This window comes from Lathamus discolor, chromosome 1, assembly GCF_037157495.1.
Source record: "Lathamus discolor isolate bLatDis1 chromosome 1, bLatDis1.hap1, whole genome shotgun sequence".
In the NCBI taxonomy this organism is placed as follows: Eukaryota; Metazoa; Chordata; class Aves; order Psittaciformes; family Psittacidae; genus Lathamus; species Lathamus discolor.
The window spans coordinates 50458574-50479299 of NC_088884.1; the positions used below are offsets into that span (position 1 = coordinate 50458574).

Here is a 20726-nt window from a genome sequence, read left to right on the forward strand (position 1 = left end):
GTTTGCTTTTAAATCACAAGTGCTGTTTTTCTTTTAGAACACCACTGATTCATAGGAATTATTATCCACTGAATTTTTGATTATTCTCCTTTACCAAACATATATTCTCAAGAAAGTTAAAGCATTCACCTCTCAGTAGATAAAAATGGCAGGAAATAAGGTGGCAGCTGGTTAAGAGTAAAATTGTTTGGTATACATCATTATTTATTTCATCAAAACATTCTGTTCCTCAGGCAGCTGGAAAGAGCAGCTTGTCTCTCTGCTGTATTTATTCTGTTTTAGGAACTCTTTGTGAAATAAGCAAACCTTTCTTCTGACCGCTGAGTGAGAAATTCTCTAAGGGCTCGCACTGCGGACCTTGTTTGTGGTGTGGAGCTACGATTAACTTGTTCTAATTTGCTTGAGATAAAGGCTCAAATAGTCATATTTCTCTGCTTGAGAACCAGACATGCTGCCTGGCCACTGCAATCACATGGCAGGGAGGAGTTATACACTGTTATTTAGCTCAGTTCAGGTGAACAGTTGTCAAAATATGGTCATAAATAGATATAAGCGATCAGCAATAGTTGACCTTTTAAGTAGAGCAAATTTTATCTGACCAAAAGGTATGTCATGGATAATGGCTATTAGGTGCTGCATTTTCAGGAAGTGGGGGTGCAGAGAACAAGGAAAGGCCCCTTGTATTCTTTCAGGTAGCTAGATAAATCTAGCTAAATAAACCAGTAAACCTCTTCAGCAGACCAAAGCAAATTTAGCAAAATCAGCTGGGCCAAAAATGAATTCTCCCCCCCCCCCCCCCCCCCCCCGCCCCGGCTCACGTCATATTACATAAATAAATCAGCATGCTAGCTCTCCAGTGAATTTGGCATACTTTTCAGGAACAAAGTGAAAATCATTTCTAGCAACAGGCACTACTGTAAAAATGTTGTTGCCTCCTTCATTGGTCATGAAAGGGTTTTTGCCTAAAGGAAAAATAAATAAATCTACTCGTCCCTCCCCTTCTCTTTTTGAGCACACATGTTTGAAAACAAGTCAGAAATATAATCTATTCTGCTTGTGATTTTCAAGAACTCTTACTGTTTATGTTTTCACTACTAACACATATCTCAATTAAAAATATCTGCTAGATGGAAGATACCCTGCCCAAACCAAAACGTTCATGCACAGTAGAAAGTATCTGGAAAAGAAATCACAGATTCCTTAAGTTTGTGCCTTTCATGTCCAGTTGGATGCTACACCTCTAGAACTAGCTCGGAAGCATTCATAACCATATACATACAGGCAATATTTGTCCTAGAACTAATACCCCAAAATACAGACTAAAAATAAAGCACTTGCTTTGAACTGTACTTACAAATTTTAAATCCCCATTTGCACAAACTAGTTTTCATATCAGTGGCTCTGTTTAGAAGAATTACTGTTTGTTAGTTGGCAATTAGAAACCTTCTTTTATTTACTTGATGAAAAGCTAAGTTTTCAGTCTGCTGCTTCGGTTCTTTCTCCATTTCACACCTCCCTCCTACTCAATTCTAATTTTTTATGGAGTTAAACACTTAAGGCAGACCAAGCATGTATTAAACATCCTAATGCCAAAAAAGCTAAAAAGTAGTTTAAAGTAGTTTCATGCACCACATGTGGCCCATAATCCCAAAAGTAATTTAATTTAATCACCTTTTCTTACCCTTAAAAATTGTTTATTTTTTTCTCCTCTGTGACTGTCAAAGACTCACACAGACAGAGAGAACCTGCTAACATTGTTGAAAGCAACAGTGAAATACTAACTTACTCCACCGAGCCTATGGCACTTGGGGAAGTCTCATACCAGAGAATAAAGGTAACTGTGAACCTAAGTACTCTACTCTTACGAGGTGCCAAAAGTGTCATTTAAAGATCGATTTTTAAGTTTGAATTTCATTGCTCTTGTAAATTTATCAGATCTTTAGTACTATTTTAAAAATGCATTAACTTCTCAGGAAAAAACAAAATAAATAAACAGAACTCTGTATAGGAAAGATCCTGCTGATGTACTGCCTAGTTTTTATGCTACCTTTTTCATAACAATATCTGAAGTTTTAAGTAACAAATATTTTATGACATTCCTCTGTTCTTGTTACTGATTCACCACATAAATCACGGTCTTCCTCTCTGCCTTCACAGTAGCCAGCTGTGGTTTTAGAAACAAATTATTATGACTTCAAGTGACGAATAAACAGCAGAAGCAAAGGAAGTCTTGAGATACTATCCACATAAAAATGCCATTAATAAATAACATAGGGAAAGAGAACTACAGCAAAGCTGTAAAAAGGCAGCTTTGCATCTGGACAAAGATGCATTCCATTTCTCGAAGATGAATTAGTGAACTTTGAAGGAATAGCTCTAATTTGAACATTATATCAAAATAACTTATTTTTGAGCAAAAGCTCTATGCCTGCATATATGTATCTGGAATTATTTTAGTAATAAAAATCGATTTATATTCCTGTTTTTTTGTTGTTGCTGCTGTTGTTTTCTGAACATAGTGAAGTCAGTGCAATTCTGAAAATATTAAATTAGATTTTATACAAGGTCTCACATCGTCAGTAGCAGAAATGTAAACTAAATTTCAAAGGACACAGACATATTTTCTCCTCTCTTCAAAGCTATCCAGTGAAAAGTTAGTGGGGATTCCAGAAGGCTGATCTGAGGCTATCTGAATTGCACAGATGAAAACAGGAACAAGAATGACCTTTAAGACCTAAATTGTTTTAAACCATTTCTGAGAATGCTTAAGTAAGAAAACCCATGTTTGTTATTCAGACCTCATCTGAAATCTGCTGTGCTGTCAGTGATTAAAACTACCTTTTTTTTAATAAACTAAATAATTAAATTCAAAAGCACCTTGGCATTACAAACTGATTAAACCATATTGACCAATTCACTTAACAAAGTTATTATTTTTCCCCCCTCAGATGAATCTGCTTAATTACTAACTACAGTTTTTGTTTCTTTTAAGAGAACTATTAACTCCCAATACTCTTCCCTCACCCCCTGATGTTTATAAATTCTAATAGCTATTACAAAAGCCTTCAGAAGCTGTCCTCCATGGTCTCCCGTTCTGTTTAATTTTTGTATTTTTCAAAGAAACACTGCATTTCAGGAGTTTCTGGGGAGTGCGGCCAAGGCAGGAGTAGTCCCTGTGGGAGCTTTCCCTGTGCAGGGAGCTGCCGTGCCGCTGCTGCCCCGCTCCCTCAGCTAGACCGTCCAGTCTAATACATATTCATTTATCCCTTAGATAACAAAGGCTTCCCACTCTCACACACACACACCGATTTTTAAAGAGATTATTTGTTGTGTTATTTTATAGTAATTTTTCCCCAGAGACCTTTAAAAAGACAGCCCTTATTCCTCCTCCCTCCAAACCTGAAAAATACTCCTCCCGAACATGTCCGTTGCAGGGAGCCCTGACCTGCAGCCAGGATGGGACAAATAAGGCTACTTTGGCTTTGTTTCCCTGTTTTCTTTCCTATTTATATATACATATAGATATTGGGGGGGGGGGGGAGTGTTGAGGTCTTTCTAAGTCGGCGCAAGCAGCGGCGGGAGGCGGCTGGTTAACGAACAGCACCCATGGTGCAATCAATCATCTTTAAGCCAATAAGAAAAAAAAACAACAACAACCGGCAGCTTCGGGTTTATTTAATAATAAAAATAAATATATAAATAAATTGAAAAATCGCGGAGGGGAAAGGGGGGGGGGGGGAGGAGGGGAAAGGGAGGGGGGAAGGAGCGGCGCACGCATCGTCGGGTAATGGCTGTTTGTAGCAACGAGGTATTTAGCGCCGGAGGGTGAAGGGGGGGAGGTGGAGACCAGGGTGGGGTGTCCCAGGAGCTCCGGCCGCCGCAAGCCCCTGGCACGGAACTCTTTGGCACCGGTCCTCTCTCCCCTCCTCTGACTCGCTCCCTGCTCCAAGGGCGGGCCCCGCCACCGCTGCCGAGCTCAGGTGCCCGCGGCTGCAGGCGCTGGGGAAGGCAGGGTACACACACACACACCATACACCCCTCTCCTTTCGTTTTCAACCCCGCCATCACTGAGGAGGAGGAGGAGGAAGGAAGGGGGGGGGTTGAAATACGGGACCCGCGTTCCTGCGCTCGCATGGTTACCTCAGGAGGTGCCGCGCGGCCCGCGGCCGTTGGGGAGCCCCCGCCGCCGGGCTCCCTCAGCGCCTTCCCCGCTCGCCGCTCCCTCAGCGGCCCTCAGCCACTGACCTGGTTCGCCGCGCTTCTGCCGCCCCTCGTTGGGCGGAGGGTGGGGACCGGGGAGGTGAGCGGAGAAGCTTTTAGGCGACCGCTTGCCCCGGCGTGACAACGGGCGGCGGCTCTCGGTGCGTCGGCCCCCGGCTGGCCGCTGAGTCGCGGTGGAGGCGCCGGAGCGGGTCCTGTCACATGATGCGGTTCCTGGAAAGTTCCTGGAAAGCAGCCTTTGTATGTAGCCATCCCGGGAGGGGGGGAGCGGCGGGGGCAGGATGCCCTCGCCTCGCAATCAAAGGCGAACAGACCGCCCGCGCCGGGGAGAGAGAGGGGGGGAGCGGAGGGTGTTGTTTCCCCAGGAGCACCATCCTCCTCCTCCTCCTCCTCCTCCAGCAGACTGTCTGCCCCAGCACAGCCTCGACGCTTCTCCTCGGCGCCGGGTGCTGTGCTCCCCGCTGCCGCCGGCAGCGGCAACAACCTGAGCACCCCACCTCCAGGCGGAGACAGCGGCGGCCCCAACCCCGTCCGGCCGAGCCTGGGTGAGTCCCGCTGTCCTTCTCCCGCCCCGCTCCCGGGCAGCCGGGATGCAGGCTCCTCCGGAGCCGGAGGCAAGCTGCTCCGGCGCTCCTCATCCCTGCCTGCAGACACCCCGCCGCAGATAACCGCCGCGGTCTCGCAAACCCTCCGTCCCTGCCGAGCTCCCGCGGGCGGCGGCACTTAGCGACTGGGCGCTTCCCCTTCGCAAGGGGTCGCACCCGGGCACCCTCGGCACGGCCGCTCCTCCCTGCGCTCGGGTTTGCGGCCGGCAGCCCCGCGCCCGCAGCAGCCCCGGCGACAGGCGCACCTGCGCCCGGACCCCGAGCTGGCGGCGGGAGGGACGGGGGTGGGCTTTTGCCGGAGTTGCCGTGCTTGTGCCTGCCTGTGCTGCGATAGAAACCCGGCAGAGCGACCCATCAGCTGCCGCTGAAGTTTAATCTGGAAGTTACCGAGCTCCGCAGCGGAAACTTGTGACGGGAGGAGCGACCTTGGCATAGCCCCTCACCTGGCGGCGGCTGCTGCGCACCGCGGGGCGGACGTTCTGCCCGGCCCGCAGGCACCGCTGGGAGCCCAGCCTTTCCCGAGAGCCCCCTCTCGCCCCAGGCCGAGCCGGCGGGGCTCCCCTCGCTGCGGCTGCCAGGCTCCGTGTCGTTCCCGGTGTGACGGTGGGAGAGCCAGAGGCTCTTTTCGCCCTCCCTTCCCCCCCGCTCGCTTCAGCTCAGCGGAAAGATAAAATTTTTTTGTAATACCGGCAGCATTTAATGGAACGGGAAAAGCATGTTTCCTGCCCCGCGCTATATATATATCACGTCCTCCACCGCGCTGTCCCTTCCCGTACACGAGCGGCCGGCGATCCACGGCGCCGCCCGCGTTCCATCCCCCAGCCCCCTGGGCGCCCCGCTGTCCGGGGGGCCTCACTCCCGCCCTGGCAGCACGCACCGCACCTTGCTCCCGTTCCTAGAGGTACGGCTTCGCGTGTGACCTTAGTGCAAGGCGGACCGACCTGTTCCTGCGCGTCGCAGCGTGCAAGCCGGGCAGTGCCGGCTCTGGGACCTGTCCCGCTCCCCGTTACTCCTCCCCCCATACCAGTCCTGCTCGTACCTTTACGTGCCCAGCATAAAGTCCCACGACTTCCTACCCCTCCAAAAGCCTCCCCCCCCTTCAGAGCTGCCGCCCGACTTCGCCTACCCCTGCCGAGGGAGCGGCGCATCAGCCGGTTTGCCCTTGCTGTAGAGCGGGACCACCTTCGCGGTCCGCCGCCTCGTCCCCGGCGAAGGGGAGTCGGGCACAGGCTTAGCGTCGGGGGGAGGAGATGTCCCTCCCCCGCTCCGCCGGGAGGTGATCTCTCGCCTCGGGTCCCTCCTCTGGATGCTGGGAAGTTCCGAAGAGGGAGCGCTAGAAACGCACGGGCTGCGTCGGGAGCGCCTCTCGCGGGGCTCGCCGCTAACCACGCTTTCTCCGCTCCCAGGCGGCGCCCGGCCCGGAGGCCGGGGCCATGCACCCGTCGCGGCGTTGAGCACCGCGGCGGCGGCGGCGGCGAAGCGGAGCCTTTTCCCTGCAGGCAGCCCCCGACCTGCGTGCGAGCGGGGCCGCGCCCGCCGCCGCCGCCCCCCATGACCCTGCGCTCCGCCGAGTCCCTGGAGAGCACGGAGGGCTCCCGGGCGCGCTGGGGACACCCCGGGACGGCGGCGCCTGTTGCCGAGGAGTTCTGTGAGGCGGCGCAGCTGGCGGCCGCTATGGAGGAGCTGCGGCGGGCAGGTAAGCCTGGTCTGCCGGCTTCAGAGGGGGAGGCGCCCGGGGGAAGCGGCACTCGCCGGGGTGCCCGACTCGCTGCCGCCCGCCGCGCCACAGACCCGGGGGAGGCGGAGCGGGGCGGCGGGCTGCCCCGCCGGGCCGAGGGGGGAAGCGGACCGCGGGGCGACGCTTGCCAGCGCCACCCAGAGCTGCGGGGTCGCGGCACCGCGGCGGCGGGGGACGGCGGCGGCTCCGACCTTCCGCGGGCTGCGGCGGCCGAAGCGAAAGCGCCGGCAGCGCCGCGCCCCGGCGGCAGCCCGGGATCGCCGCCCGCGTGAGGGCCGGGCGCTGCTGCCGACCGGGGCGGCCGCGGCGTGCCGGGCGGGCGGCGGCGCCGCCGCATCCCCTCGCCGCCGCGTACCTGCGCTCTGCTCGCCGGCGTGGCGGCCGCTCGCCCGTTCCCGCACGACGCGGGGCTTGGCCGCGGGCGGATGAAGTGGCTTTCTGGTCTTCATCGCCTCCCCTGCTCCCTGCTGGGACCGCAGCTGCACCGCCGAAGTTGTTTCCTCAGCTCTCCGCTTCCGATTGCTAGACAAAGCACATTTCAACAACGGACTACCTAGAGTTTCCAAAGCTGGCTTTCTGCGTGCTGCCAGCGTGTGCAGTGCGGACGTCGCTGCGTGTGCGCAGCGGGGAGCCGCGGAACGCGTCTCTGCTACCTCACGGGCAGCGTCTCTTCTACCTTACGGGCAGCCCGTGGTGTCGGCAGCTTCGGTGTTAGCCTCTCAGGACGCTCTAGGAAAGTTTGTGCGCGTGTATGCATAGACAGGAAAATGAACAGTGATCTGGAAGGCTCTGTCAAACCGAGACGCATTGTGAAGCAAATTAATTTGAATCTCAAATAAAAATGTAGAATGCCTGCAGGACTTTCAAACAACAAAGGAAATGGGTTGTTACAAGTAGATCAGCCAAAGAGAAGCTTTTTAAACAAACAAACACTAATAAACAAAACCAAACCCTATCTCTTCTCTTTTAACAGGATGGTACTGGGGCAACATGACTGTTGCTGAAGCTAAAGAGAGATTGCAGGATGCTCCCGAAGGGACCTTCTTGGTTAGGGATAGTTCACATTCAGAGTATCTATTGACTATTTCGGTAAAAACGTCAGCGGGACCGACCAACCTACGTATAGAATATCAAGATGGCAAGTTTAGACTGGACTCTATCACATGTGTCAGATCTAGACTTAAGCAGTTCAACAGCGTTGTGCATTTGATTGAGTACTATGTTCTTATGTGCAAGAACAGAACAGAAACACCGTCAAATGGAACAGTTCATCTTTACTTGAACAAACCTCTCTATACATCCACTCCATCTCTGCAACACCGCTGCAGAATAGCTATAAACAAATGCACAAATCAGATCTGGGAGCTGCCATTACCAACAAGACTAAAAGAGTACTTGAAAGAGTACCAATACCAGGTATAAATATATTTCCCACATGCCTGTAATGTAGAGTAACTTTTAAATGCAATTCTTAAAATCAGCCAGAGAACTGAGTAACCAGTTGAACAAATCGGCATGGAATTCACTATCAAAACAGTGGCAGTTCTGGGGGAAAGGTTTTAATTTCAGATGCCACAAAGGGAGACTTTATGTAGAATAATCTCAGTTTGCATCCTCGGGGGTTCAACAAGGTGGCATGCTATTCTTGCAAGGAGAGAGAAGCCAGGAATCTGTCCAGATCATGTTGCTTTGTCAATGGCATAAAATACTGCACTAATTATCAAATGCTAACTGAAGCAGTGGGACTGGGAGAGACTGCAGAAGTGGTCAAAGACGTATGAGAGTGCATAAATATCTCAGTTGTCTGATTCCATGATTAATTTGGTGCTGGTGTTCATATAATCCTGAAGCTTAACTGGATCATGCAGTGGTAATCTTGCCAAAGGTATGCAATTAATCAAATCCAGTCAAAAAATTGATCTTGTATTCAGTCTTTATTGAACTATAATTCTCGTGCTTTTCTGCAAGCAAAGGAGCACTGCAAGTAAGAAGTTCAAAACATAGTTTTTCAAAGTTCTCTAAAAGCTGACCTTAAGGAGAAATACCACATCTTTCATAGGAACCCAGTATGTTGTGGATTATACCAGATTGGTATCCCAGAATTTTCAACATGGTTAACATCTTCCCAGTGGTGATATATCCATGTTATTACTAGTAAGCCTGTTTTGCTTGAGGCTTTAGGACTGTATGCTGCAGACTTGCAGTTACTCAGTTCCAATGTTGAAACATGGATATCAGCAGCTACAGCTGTCTTCTACAGTGTAGAATGTTTTCTTCAGCTTGTTTCCCAAAATGTGGGGAAGTATGTTTGGGGTTTTTTAGGGGGTTGGGGCCTTTTTTTTTTCTTTTCTAATTCACCATTGTAGTTATCAGACTATTACTCAATAAAGTAAATCAAATTGCACAACAATCTCCCAATCCTTGTATGTATGGATTTGCTACTGTTTTTCAGGAAACAGTTATCTTAGGAACCTGTATAATTTCCCGGGTAATACTCAGATAAATGCACATGTATCAGTGAGGAAGAATATCCCTGCTTTGCCTTTATGGTGCTGCTCAAAGTAATAGCTGGATTAGGTTGAGGCTAGTGGTTTAGAGGCTGCCTGCTGAATTCCTGTAGTTAGGTATTAGCATAGGACATTGCCTTTTCTGTTACAGCAGTCCTCCAAATTGGAAGAAGGGTCTGAAACCCTCAGTACCTGTTCCTTAGCCTAAATGTAAGGTGTTTAAGGGAAAAAATACCCTAGATGAGAGTAATAAGGGAGCAGTAAAGAAAGAAGCAAGGGCATCAGAAACAAGGGCATCATCCTCGGTTAACTTTAACTCTTTCCCTAGCTTACTTTTTAATTAAAGCAAGTAGACCTGTGTTTGAACAAGGAGGATTGTCAAGACTTGCTGTAATGTAGCCCTGCCCAGGCCAAAACAGAAACAATATGAAATAATTGTCTTGTTTTCTTCATGCCTTATCCATTCTGTAGTACTGTCACTATGCTCTGTCCCTTCTCATAAACTCTGGAGCACCAACCAGCTTATTTTGTTGCATCTAAACTCCCAGTGTTACACGCTTAGCTTTGTCGTTAGCATGCTGGCAGAAATGAGTAGGACAGTCATTAAGATAAGGAAGACACTGAGAACCTGAGCCAGACAGGGATGGTTCCTTGGTAGGGCAAATACTTGGTATGTTGTTCTCTCTATGGAAGAGGTGGTTTTTCTTTCTCCGCATCTTCAATTCTCTCTCCCCATTTTTAATGTAAGATTTAGTGTAGAGATGGGGTGAGTTTTCTGATGAAAAACAGAACAAAAGCTTTTGTTATGTATAATTTTTCCCCATGCCCTGCCAAAGTGCAGCAGATTGTTGGAAGTTTTTCACATCACATGACAACCACCCTCTGGTTCCCATCTCAGAAGAGCTCTTGTACTCCAGGTATGCATCATAATCACACAGTTTTTCTGTGCTTGTCATCCGTCTTGCTAGGATCTGCCACCCGGAAGCTGAGGAGCTTTTCCTATGAGCAGTGCCTGTTAAAGAACCATATTTCTGGAAGCACTTTCATTCTGATGAATCTGTTCTCTTACAGTCTTTGTCTAGCTCTACCTTGAGATGAGATAGCTGCGACAGAGAGTAACTTCTGTCACAGTAAGAAATGCTCTAATTTGCTGTATTAACTTTCTACTGGGGGCATTTTTAGCCAAGGTGATGCTTAGCTGTGATGTGCTTGGGGTCTCAGTGGTGAACACATTATACTAAGGTCCTTTAAAATGAGTTCACTCCAGTCTAGCCCCTGGCCTGCAGGTTTAGAATCATGAACACCAATGCTGGAACCAGCAGACTGGGAAGATAAGAGTTTTGGGGTGCAGTGAGCCAGTTGTGTTGTACATACAGGAAATGATTTTTGGCTCATTGCTGGCAGCCTACTGTAAGCAGTGGCAGGCCAGGTGTTCCCCAGAGCAGAGCCAAGCTTTGAGGAATGATGTGGGGCAGATGCAGAGCAGCACGCTGGGCTTTTGTCGGCAGCTCTCCAAAGCACAAGGGCGAATGGCAGGCTGAGGACAAGGAGTGCTAGTAAAGTGAAAGGTGGCAATTCTTGTTAACAATCCAGAGTAGTTACTGTGATGTGGAATCAAATCACCAAACACTGAGCATACAGACTTACACTTTGTATTGTTTGTGTTGGTTACTGTGAGGAAAAATAGGGGCTGTAGCCAGGGCGTGCTCAAAGCACCGAACAATATTTTGAACTGACTGGAGGGGGAACTAGTCCTCTTTGTATGAAAGCACAGTTCTTGTCCTCACTAGGATGCCAGCCCTAGGGGTGATGCATTGCACTAGTAAAACTAAACCACGCCATAGCTTGCTGAAAGCTCAGCTTCGTTCTAGCGCAGCACAGAGGAATGACTTGTTCTGGTGCAAAAAAATCCAAGGATAGCACATGATTAGATTACAGTGGTGCAAAAATCTTGCATGTAGACCTCATGAATTTCCAGGCACTATCATGTTGTCCAAACATTTTAAAAAGAGTTCCAGTGCTTTCTGGGGTTTTGGGTTTGTTTTTTTCTTTTTTTTTTTTCTTCACTTTATGGATATGGCTTGTTTGCAGCAGTAGCTTTTAAATTGCTGCCCCTTTGGATTCCAAAAATTAATTCTAACTGATATATGTCATCTTGAATTGCTAGTACAGAGTGTTCAGAGAAGCCAGTTTCACAGGTTCAATGCCTGTGAGTCAACCCAAAATCATGATAAAGACTCTAATCCTAAGCTTTTATTTCTTTCTTTACCCTGTGTATTGGTTTGGTTTTTTTCATTTTTGAGTCTTGAGGTTTCAGATTTTCCAGTTTATTCCTGGAATGTTAGTTGCTGAATAATGAAAGGACAACTGAGAGCCCCACAATCCGAAAAGGTGATGCTTAAAAAAAGTAATGAAAACACAACTGTGAGATGAATGATAAACATGGAATTGGTGACTGTATTTAATTTAGCACTAAGCCCAGCAGAAGTATGAACTATGACTCTGTTTTAATTGTATGGGCATTTCCCTGCTGCCTTTTCTGTCACCAGAGACAGAAAAGGGTTCAAGTGCAAGATAGGTGGGTAGACTGGGAATGTAACCAAGCAGCTGCGCCCAGCGCATCAGAAGCAATTTTGTTTTAATCTCATCTCATTAATATTTTCCCAATTGTATTTTATGTAACTGCATTCTAGATCAACAATATATAATTATTAGCAAGAAAGAAAAATTGTTCACTAGAATATGGGGGCAGAGGGGTTTTTATGTTAAAAAAATAAAAACATAATTTGTATTATGTACATTCTGAATGTACTTCTCACTGAAAACTGTGGAGCTTTAAAATCTGAGACTTTTTTAAGCAAACAATCTACATACTATAGGAAGTACAGGGCTCTGTAGCTGCATCAGTCACAGGAACTGGGAGGCAGACTTGGTGCTGCCAGGGGCTGCGAAGGCATCACTGCTGACCATTGCTGGTCCTCACCTGCTTAGACAGACATCATGCTACAAGCCAGGTAAAACACAGCTGCCAGGAAACCAGATAAGAAGTTACTCTGCTTGCTGAGGAGGGAATTACCTGTCTGGCTTTTGGTGTCTGAGAAGGGACTACACCTCCTGTGAGAGGTGGCACTTCTCACAAGGTGTGTCAAATAACTAACCATCAGGACTAGTACAGTGCTGAAAGGTGTATTAGTAGAGCTAAGGTAATGCCTTTAGGTCCAGGGGAGTAGCTAATATCAGCACACTTTCAACCACATGTAAACAAAGTCTGGCTGGATAACTGAATTTCAGGAACTAAAAAATAAGTGTCTAGCAAAATCAGTCTGTCCTGGTCCCAGGGTTGCCAAGGGGAGGAGTGCTCAAAAACTGTTGTTTACTGATCAGGTTATCTACAGGGCTTTGAAGTAGCCATTGCCTCTAAGACAATCGAGGGAAATGTGCAAACACAGCACCATAATGATGGTGTTTAGGCTGCCTGATAAAGGCTGCCTGATAAATTATGGATTTTATTCAACTTAGATCCCTTTTTTAAAAAGGATTGCACCTGTGTTTTGGTTTGTTTTCTTCTAGAATTGGAGCCATTAATTCTCCAGGAACCGAAATACCAAAATAATACCATCAATTTCTATGGTATAAAGGAGGAATAAAATGCAGGAGCAAAAGCTGTTTATACTAGCTTAATGAACAAGCTGGCATTTAGCAGGAGAAAGTTCAAACAGATAATACCCTGGGAAAGTTCAGTGCTGAATGCTGCAAAGAACAAAATTTGAAAACAAACTCCAAAAATTCCATGTTCCTGCCTTAATTTTTCTTTCACTGGCAAGCAGGGTTTACGTAAGTAAATCCTTTTGTTTTCAGTCAAATTGTTCCATAACTGATGTTTCATAGCTGAGGACTGCAATTTGGTGCAAAGTCAGTTAACAAATAGTAAATGCAGAGGTATGTAAAATGTGGAAAAAGATTCAAAGCCCCAAATTCTTCTTTTGACTTTATTGAGATTATTTGGATCAGGATTGATAGCAAGCATTATGTAAGAAACAGTTGTTAAGACAGATAGTTGAAGGCTGCAAAATCCCTTTTCAAAATGCTTTGTTACAATGTAATTGTACCTCTTTTAGATTGCAGTCCTGTTCTGCCGAGCCTCTGTGCCCACACCCAGTTTGTCTCAGGGGGCATCTCCAAATTTGAGGGATCGCGCTGGACACCCGTATGACATGTCACACATTGGCTTTTTTCTTACCTAGTGTGCAGCTTGACACAGTCCAGAGGGCAGAGTAAGCTGTGCATCAGCTCATCATTTATGGGGTTTTCAGCAGGTTTTCTTTTAGGAAGAGAAATACTAAACAAGACTGAGCCTGTATCAGCTGCAATTTACTCATCTGTAAAATGGACTTGACATTTTGTAACTTATCAGTGTGGGGTGAAAAGTCACTCATATTTCAATTGACGTTGACAGGAACTTTAGCTGCAGTGATGGAGTACTTCTGACTGGCTGCATTGCTAGAGACAAAGTTAGGAAAGTGAGAATCTTGTCTGCCTAGCTTGCAGTGGAAGTGGCACCGCAGCTCCTGCGTGAGCTGAAGTGCTTCAGCCGCGTGTTGTCTGCAAGGGAAACTGCCTGTGAGAACCTAACTGTTCTCTGGCACAACCCATGTGTTTAACTCCCTTGGTGGAGGATGGAGTGCCTATTGCACACTGCTGAACCAGCCACTGTAACCACCCATGGGGGCAGGTTTCATTTTGAAAGGCAACAAAATACAGTAAGTAATTTTTTAATTGAAGGCGAGTTCTTTTTTGTTTAAAAACAGGATGTACGGAAAAAGTATAAGCAGTGGGAAATCTCTTGCTAGGCTACCTGTCTAAACTTTCCATGAGCCATTATCAGCTCCTGAAATGCTTCACCTGAAAGTGAGAACCTTTGAAAATATAAATACTGTATATATAACTTGTACATATATACATACATATATATATACATAGGTATATAACTTGTCAAGTTCAAAGCCTGAGAAAGAAACAGAAGATTACAAGAAGCAACAGTTACTCTCCTAAATAAAACCAACCTTCCAGTCTTTTACCTAAAATGCTAGACGACCATTTCATGTGCTGTGATTTGCAAACAAAATAATTTGGTTTTGTGAAAAGGTTTCAACCTTGAATCTGAAATTCCTTTTACTTACTTGTCAATGTTTGATTTTCAGGCTAATTTGTGAATTTTCTTTCTTTGTTCTCGCATTTAAAGTGGTTGTTTTTCGTATAAAAAACCAGTTTCATAAGTCAGGAATAAATATGTAGAGGGTTGCAGTATTTCATCTGTCTCCTCAAAGCATCTTTAAATTAAACTTCAAGAACAACTACGTTAGTTCATGTATTTAGTGAAAATGGACTAAAAATTCTGAGAAATACCGAGTCACATTTTGTAAATATTAATTGCAGGGGGGTTATTGCAATTCATTGCAGACATTCTCTTTGCTTTTTTTCTGTACTGAATACAAAAGTTTCACATTTGATGCCTGCTCTTTTTCTTGTAACTATTCTGCATTCAACTTTCGGCTACAGATTATTTTCATCAAAGTAAACAGCATTAAGACTTAATTCACTGCAGCACTGCTAATAAACACTTGTTTTTATTACTGAAACAAATGTAAATATATAGGTGCTACACAGTTACTTCACACTCCATGGTTTAAGATGTTTTGAAACTCTTTGTGATGTATTTTACCTCCATGCTGGGCATGCCTTTTAATAAAATCATACTTCTAAAGAACTTCAGGACGTGTCACATTTTATATTCATTGCTCTCTTCAAACCCCATTTAATTTAAAGCCTTTATTATTTATGTGAATAGAAAGTTACAAAGTATCAGAACAACCTAAGAGGCAGCCCAGGGGCTACTCCCCTTCAATGATTCACTTCAGCCCTGCCTGCCACCCTTTCCCAGGAGTGATAAGGAATCCCTGTTGGAGTTGCAAATGCCACCTGAAGAGTGACAGACACTCCCATCCTGCAGCCCAGCACCCTCGAACCCTGCCGGCAACCAGAGCAGCACGCCAAAGCTTGGTTTACAGGTCGGGCAACCTTTCCATACCAAAGCCTTCCTTTCTTGGCATCCACCTGTTTTTCAGAGGCTGGCACAGAAATCTGGGTGTTGGCATTAGGGAGGCCACGCTTGCAAAGGGGTGTGCAGCAGGGACCTGGGTGAGGAGGAAGAGGACAGGGAGGAAGGGATGATCGCTTGAGACAGCAGTGGATAGCAATGGCTTACAAGACCCTCATCTTGTCTTCAGGCCACCACTCCGGCCAGCCTGACTTGTATTTTAAAGTGGTTTTGAGATGCATCACATTCAGAAATGTTTTCTGTGCTTCTTTTTCTAAAAATGACAGGCAACCATATAATATGTTTCTTTTTTTTTTTTTCCATCTTCATTTCAGAGGTTTTGTGAGAGATTTAACCAATTAGATGTGTTTTTAATAAACAAATCTAGAGGCTCATATTTCTTTTCTTTTGTCCTTAAAGTTGGAATGCTGTCCTACAGACAATTGAAAACAGCATAGTCCTAATAGATTAAATCTGCTTGCACTAGTTTTAAAAACACATTTTGGCTCTTGTTATCAGCAGAAACAAATTAGTCTGTAGAAAACAAAGAAAATACATACATGCTAGGATACAGTTTGACTCTAATTAGCATTAAAGATCCTCTCAAAAGTTTTGGGGTTTTGGTCGGGTTTTATTTTAATCTCATTATACTTGTACAAAGTTTCTAAAAAGATTTGGGACTTTTAAGTGAGCTTTATAATTGTATTTTAAATTTTAAAATCTGGTGTTCTGACCTGGAATAACCCACATGTAAAGAAAAGAGCTTTGTCAGAAGAGATGCTGCTTCACTTGGTTCCCACAGATCTGGACTTGCTACCCTGAATTCAGTGGTCCTCAGAATTGTGGCCTGGAGACCACTGGTGCTTCTCCAGTCCACAGAACCAGAGAGAGCAAGGTTTTAAGTCTAAAAAAGTCTGATGATACTGATGTGTGGGACTGACTGTGGGGAGCTGAGCTGAACCCAAACTGGCTCACTTATACACGTCTGTCCCTAAACCTAGAATAGAACTGAACCATCCTCCTGAAATTCTGTTGAACTCAGACCAGAACTGAACTGAGAGAACTTTAGCTAGGGCTGAACCCAAACAGAACCACAATAAAAGGTTTAAGGGCTTCTCTCCTTGGACTTCAAGTATTACCTGTGTGCACCCTTATTCTGTAAATGCAGAGTACCATCAGCACCTGGGGTGTTCAGCTGAACATGAATCCAAAACATCAGTAGCACATTTATAGTTTCCACTAGGGAATTTGCAGCACTAGGTATAAACCAGTGGAAGGAAAAGGAAACACATTGTCCCTTTAATCAGACTTGGACCTCTGCTGTCACCCACTCTCTGCCTTACCAGGCTTATCAGTTCCCTTACACTGCTTTCCTTCTTTTATTTAGACTGTAAGCAAAGACGTGACTAAACACAGGCTGCAGTACTGCTGCCATTTACTCCAGTGGGAACCGGAGCTGCTCTGTCCATATCCATACATTTTTCTAACTTTCCAAGATATTCCTGGACAGTATAAAATAAATAAACCTAGTTGCCTCACCTGGCAAAAAATGTGATGTAACTGGTTGTCTTCATTTTCTATTTTAAAATGTAGGCACATCATCTGCAATTAAATGCAGCTGTCGGGATTACAATGATGTGATATTTTTAAGTCTCCAAGTCTAGCCGTTCCAATTCCAGATATAATACAGTTGCTTAGATTGTGACTGAAAAAGAAAAAAGGGAAAAAAGCTGGCAATCAGCAACAGAGGAAGCACAGAAAGGAAACTCCCCGCAGCTGTGCAGCGCTGCGCTGAGGAATGATCATGTAAGAAGGTCTCTGGTGCTCTCTGCTCCCTGGTGCCTGTTTGCATTGTTTACAAATGTACTTTCTCACAACCGGTACTACAAAACTATCTGCGACATGACACTGTAAAACCGCCTCAGCTGTGCTTTGGCTGCTGCAACAGCAGCATACTTCATGTCTTAGAGTTACTGATCATGAGTTACTTGTGTGGTTTCCAGTGCCGTCAAGGTCATAGTAAATATGCTAATGCATCGACCTGAAACAACCCATAGGAGTATTTAATTTTATGTCTGTGTTCCTAGAAGGCTAACGTGTGTGCCTGAGGAAAAAATCAACATTTGCCTTGGTTTAACAGATGTATTGGGATATTATTTATCAATTATTCAAAAGCAATTTAAACCCCTTGTATCAAATTTATTGCCTGGAAATAATCCTAAATAAAGCATTATGTTGATTAAATAAAAATATTGCTTTAAAATTGCCAAATAAGTAGCATTTCTGCAGAGGCTGGCCACATATTAAATGTTTTTGGGGTGGGTTTTTTTTTTTTTTTGACATGTCTTAAATTCAGCGAGCAAACTTTGCTCTTAAGACTGCACTGTTACATTCTGCACCCACATAAATTCTCCACTCCGCTGTCAGCCACAGGAAAATAAAAGGCCCTAAGCTCCCTCAGTATGACTAAGTGTGTGTCTTCATGTAAAATCTTGTAGATAAACACCATATTAAGCATATGCAGTATGTGAGCTCTACCAGCAATACTTTCAGTTAACGTTTTTCCATGGCAAGTATTTCCCGCGTACGGTATCTAGGGAAGGCATGTAAAGGTCTCCATTGCTAACCTCCAAATACCCTTAAATCTTCCCAAATCTGTACCACTAGTCTGAAGCGACTCTACAAATGGGATTCACACGGTGGCAACATTTCTAGCAGCAGCCGCAGCCACCACCTTCCCGGCTTTTCCAGAGGGAAGGCATTCCCCAGCAGAGCAGACCGCGGCTGGCTCGCTGGTGCTGCCTGCAGTAGTGTCAAAGTTCCATCACTGCAGCACCTTGGCGTTTGCTTTTCCCTCTTCCCGTTACCGCGATCCGGACAGGAAAGGAAAGGGCTGACCCTGCTCAAGCCCGTGTGCCACCCGACACCTCTGTGAGGATCGAGAAAAGTTCTTCGATGATATGAGAGGAGATGACTCCGCCTCACTGTTACAGCTCTATGAATCACGGCTTTCTCTCATCTGCAGTACTTTGGTTTCAAATATTCATAAAAAACGATGTGAACAAGATGGTTTTGTATTCAACAGTAGATGGATAAATCTACGAGAATGTGCACTCATGCCCACAGCACCGCGGTAGGCACAGGCTGGATCTTACTTTACTACACCGTTTTCACCGGTGAAAGTTTCTTCATTTTTAGGCTGTGCAGATTAACGGAGCTAAATACAGACAGCATTCAACATAACACTGCTCTGGGTGTGATATGATGCACCTGTATGAAGCCTCGCTTAGCACATACATGCAGTTAGGAAGCGACGTCCCTATAGAGGAACGAACTCAGCAGTTTCTAATGTCGCGAAAGCTCAGGGGTTTCGTAATTTCTAATTCAGTTTTAGCCGCACTCGCTAAACAAACGACACCCCCAACCACCCACCCAGACGCGGAGCTCACAGCAGCCCCTCCGCACCCCTGCAACGGAGCCCCCTTGGCGGAGACACACACACACCCACAGGCAGCGGGGACGGCAGCGACCCCGCATTCGGGCTCACGGAGGGCAGGCCAAGCGCCGGCGGACAACGCAGCCTGCGGTCCGCTCCCCGCGCCCCACGGCAGCTCGCACCGCACCCCCGAACCCTAACGCGCAGCCCTCCCCGCCGCAGGCCTCCCGCCCGAGGCCCACCTTCCCGGCCGGCAGGAGGGGAAAGACGCGGCCGCGCGTCCCTGCCCCGCTGCCCACAGCTGACATGGCGGCCGCTGCGCCCCCCCTTCCCCGCCCCGTCCTCAGCGGGGCCGGCAGCGGCGGCCCTTCCTCGGCCGGCCCGCAGCAGGGCGGCGGCGGCGGCTTCCGGCGAAGCCCTCTTGCCTTCAACAAAGATGGTGCTCCCCGCGCAGGCTTCGCGGGCGCTGGGGTGCCCCGTGTAGTTCCCCACTTCCCTCTTGTAAGTACGGGCCGAGGGTGCTCTCCCCTCACAGCACCCGCCGCCCCGAACGCTTTCCCCCGCCTGCTCCGCGGGGCGGTACTGGCGGTCGCGATCGGCGCGGCGCGGAACCCCCCCCCGCTGCCCCGGGCGCCGCCGGGGGGGCAGCAGGAGTGAAGCCGTCAGCCCGAGCGGTGCCGAGGGGCCGTACGGCCGCGGCCCCGGCACTGTGGGGCCGGGCTTCCGCGGGGCGGCGGGAGCGCCCGCCCCTGCTGCAGCCGCTGTGCCCGGCGGGAGGAAGGCACGGGGAAGGCTGTGGGGCTGTTGCCTGCCGGTGGGGCCGCGGCGGGAGGCTCGGGGACCGGGAGGTCGGGCGGTCGGGCCCTGGGCGCTGCAGGAGCGGCAGTTGCCGGACCGCGGCCACGGGGAAGAAGCTGAGAGCAAAACTTGGTCTTGGGGAGATGTTTAGCCCGTAGCCAAACGCACCGATTGGTTAGGCAGGGGCACCTCAGTCGTGGCAAAGCAGGCGCAAGGGAACGCGCTCGCAGTCATGAGCGGCCCGGTGCAGTTGTAGCGCGGGCAGATGCCCGTGTTTCTAGCCAAGAACTAAGGGAATGTGCTTTTTAGGATCAGAAGGGGTCTCTTTAGGGTCAAGGCTTTAGGAAGTTTTATCCCTGTTCGTGGACAGATTCTGTGTCAGATGCGGAAAAATGCAGACCTGCCTGTGTTGGTGTGGTGATGAGTCAAGGACTCTGCTCGTTCAGCGGGTGTGTGTGTGCGTGTATTGTTTCAAGTTTGTCTCTACAATGGAAGATACGTGTTTTTAGAAGGGCCTGGGTAAGGTTTGAGACATGTTTTGGGTAAATAGTCTCATCTTTTTACTTTAGCACCAGCATTACTAGAGAAAATTCAGTTTAGAGCTTACTTTGGGTCCCTAGATACAGGCTGCGATTAAAGTTAATTTAATCCTGTGTTGTGCTGTACTCTGTCCCTACGCTGTTATGCACCAAAATCCTGATACATTTCCATATCTGGCTGCTTAGTTCCTGACTCAGACATTTCCTTCTCACTGTAAACACACACACAAAGAAAGGCTTAATCTTTAAAAAGACTTGAAAAAAAATATCTTTAAAAATCAGAACACTCCATCCTGGAAATTTACTGGGCCAGCGACCTTGGCGTTAAGGGCTTTAAAACCTCAGCTGCACTCACTCTGCAGTCAGGGAGCCAGAGGTCTGTTTCGGCAGAAATTCCCCCTTCAGATTCATGGCTTGATAGGTATTTTCTAGTGCCTCGAGGTGCAAACGGAGATGCTTTGAAAGGGCCTTATTTTGAAAAGTGTTGACCTCTTTGGTCATGAAGAAGAGGGGCTCATCACGTGCTATACAGTGACTGGAGAAGTCAGTGTTCCTCATCTGGCACGTGGGCGAGGAAGATCCTGAATGGGGATTCTCGGTGGCCCCTGAGAATGTGAAGCGCAAGAGCCTCATAGCAGCTGAAACAGTTTACTGTCAGGGTTGAGATAATGCCCTCGGAGCTGCTGCAGGGAGCCTGCCTTGAACTCTGCAAGTGCTTTGGGAGCTCCGGGGCAGTCAGGGAATCCCTGAAGGGAGAAATAGTGGGGACCTGCTGCCTGAATTTT

At 47.4% G+C, this 20726-nt stretch overlaps 2 protein-coding genes and 1 long non-coding RNA gene across 8 annotated transcripts in view; 2 read left to right on the forward strand and 1 right to left on the reverse strand.

The window, feature by feature from the left end:
- The first annotated feature begins 3789 nt into the window (after nt 1–3789).
- On the forward strand, nt 3790–14838 carry SOCS2 (suppressor of cytokine signaling 2). Of its 6 annotated transcripts, none has more exons than XM_065670327.1 (4): nt 3796–3808; nt 4621–4766; nt 6233–6522; nt 7538–14838. In XM_065670327.1, exons 3-4 carry the CDS (start codon nt 6378–6380, stop codon nt 7984–7986), a joined length of 594 nt encoding a protein of 197 aa, XP_065526399.1. In that variant the 5' UTR covers nt 3796–3808; nt 4621–4766; nt 6233–6377; the 3' UTR covers nt 7987–14838. The 6 variants fall into 6 exon arrangements, with proteins under 6 accessions (XP_065526355.1, XP_065526399.1, XP_065526371.1 ...); XM_065670299.1 differs by having other exon boundaries at nt 3804–4461; XM_065670309.1 differs by having other exon boundaries at nt 3804–4461; nt 4624–4766.
- On the reverse strand, nt 14680–19343 carry LOC136009942 (uncharacterized). The gene is made up of 3 exons (XR_010610702.1): nt 18847–19343; nt 16708–16873; nt 14680–15265 (listed from the first exon to the last, which is right to left on the reverse strand). It is a non-coding gene; the product is annotated as an uncharacterized LOC136009942 (long non-coding RNA).
- The window catches only part of CRADD (CASP2 and RIPK1 domain containing adaptor with death domain), an 84086-nt gene continuing 82279 nt past the window's right edge, over nt 18920–20726 (forward strand). The window contains exon 1 of the mRNA XM_065670338.1: nt 18920–19105. The gene's annotated coding sequence lies outside the window, so the exon portion shown is untranslated. The remainder of the gene's footprint in view (nt 19106–20726) is intronic.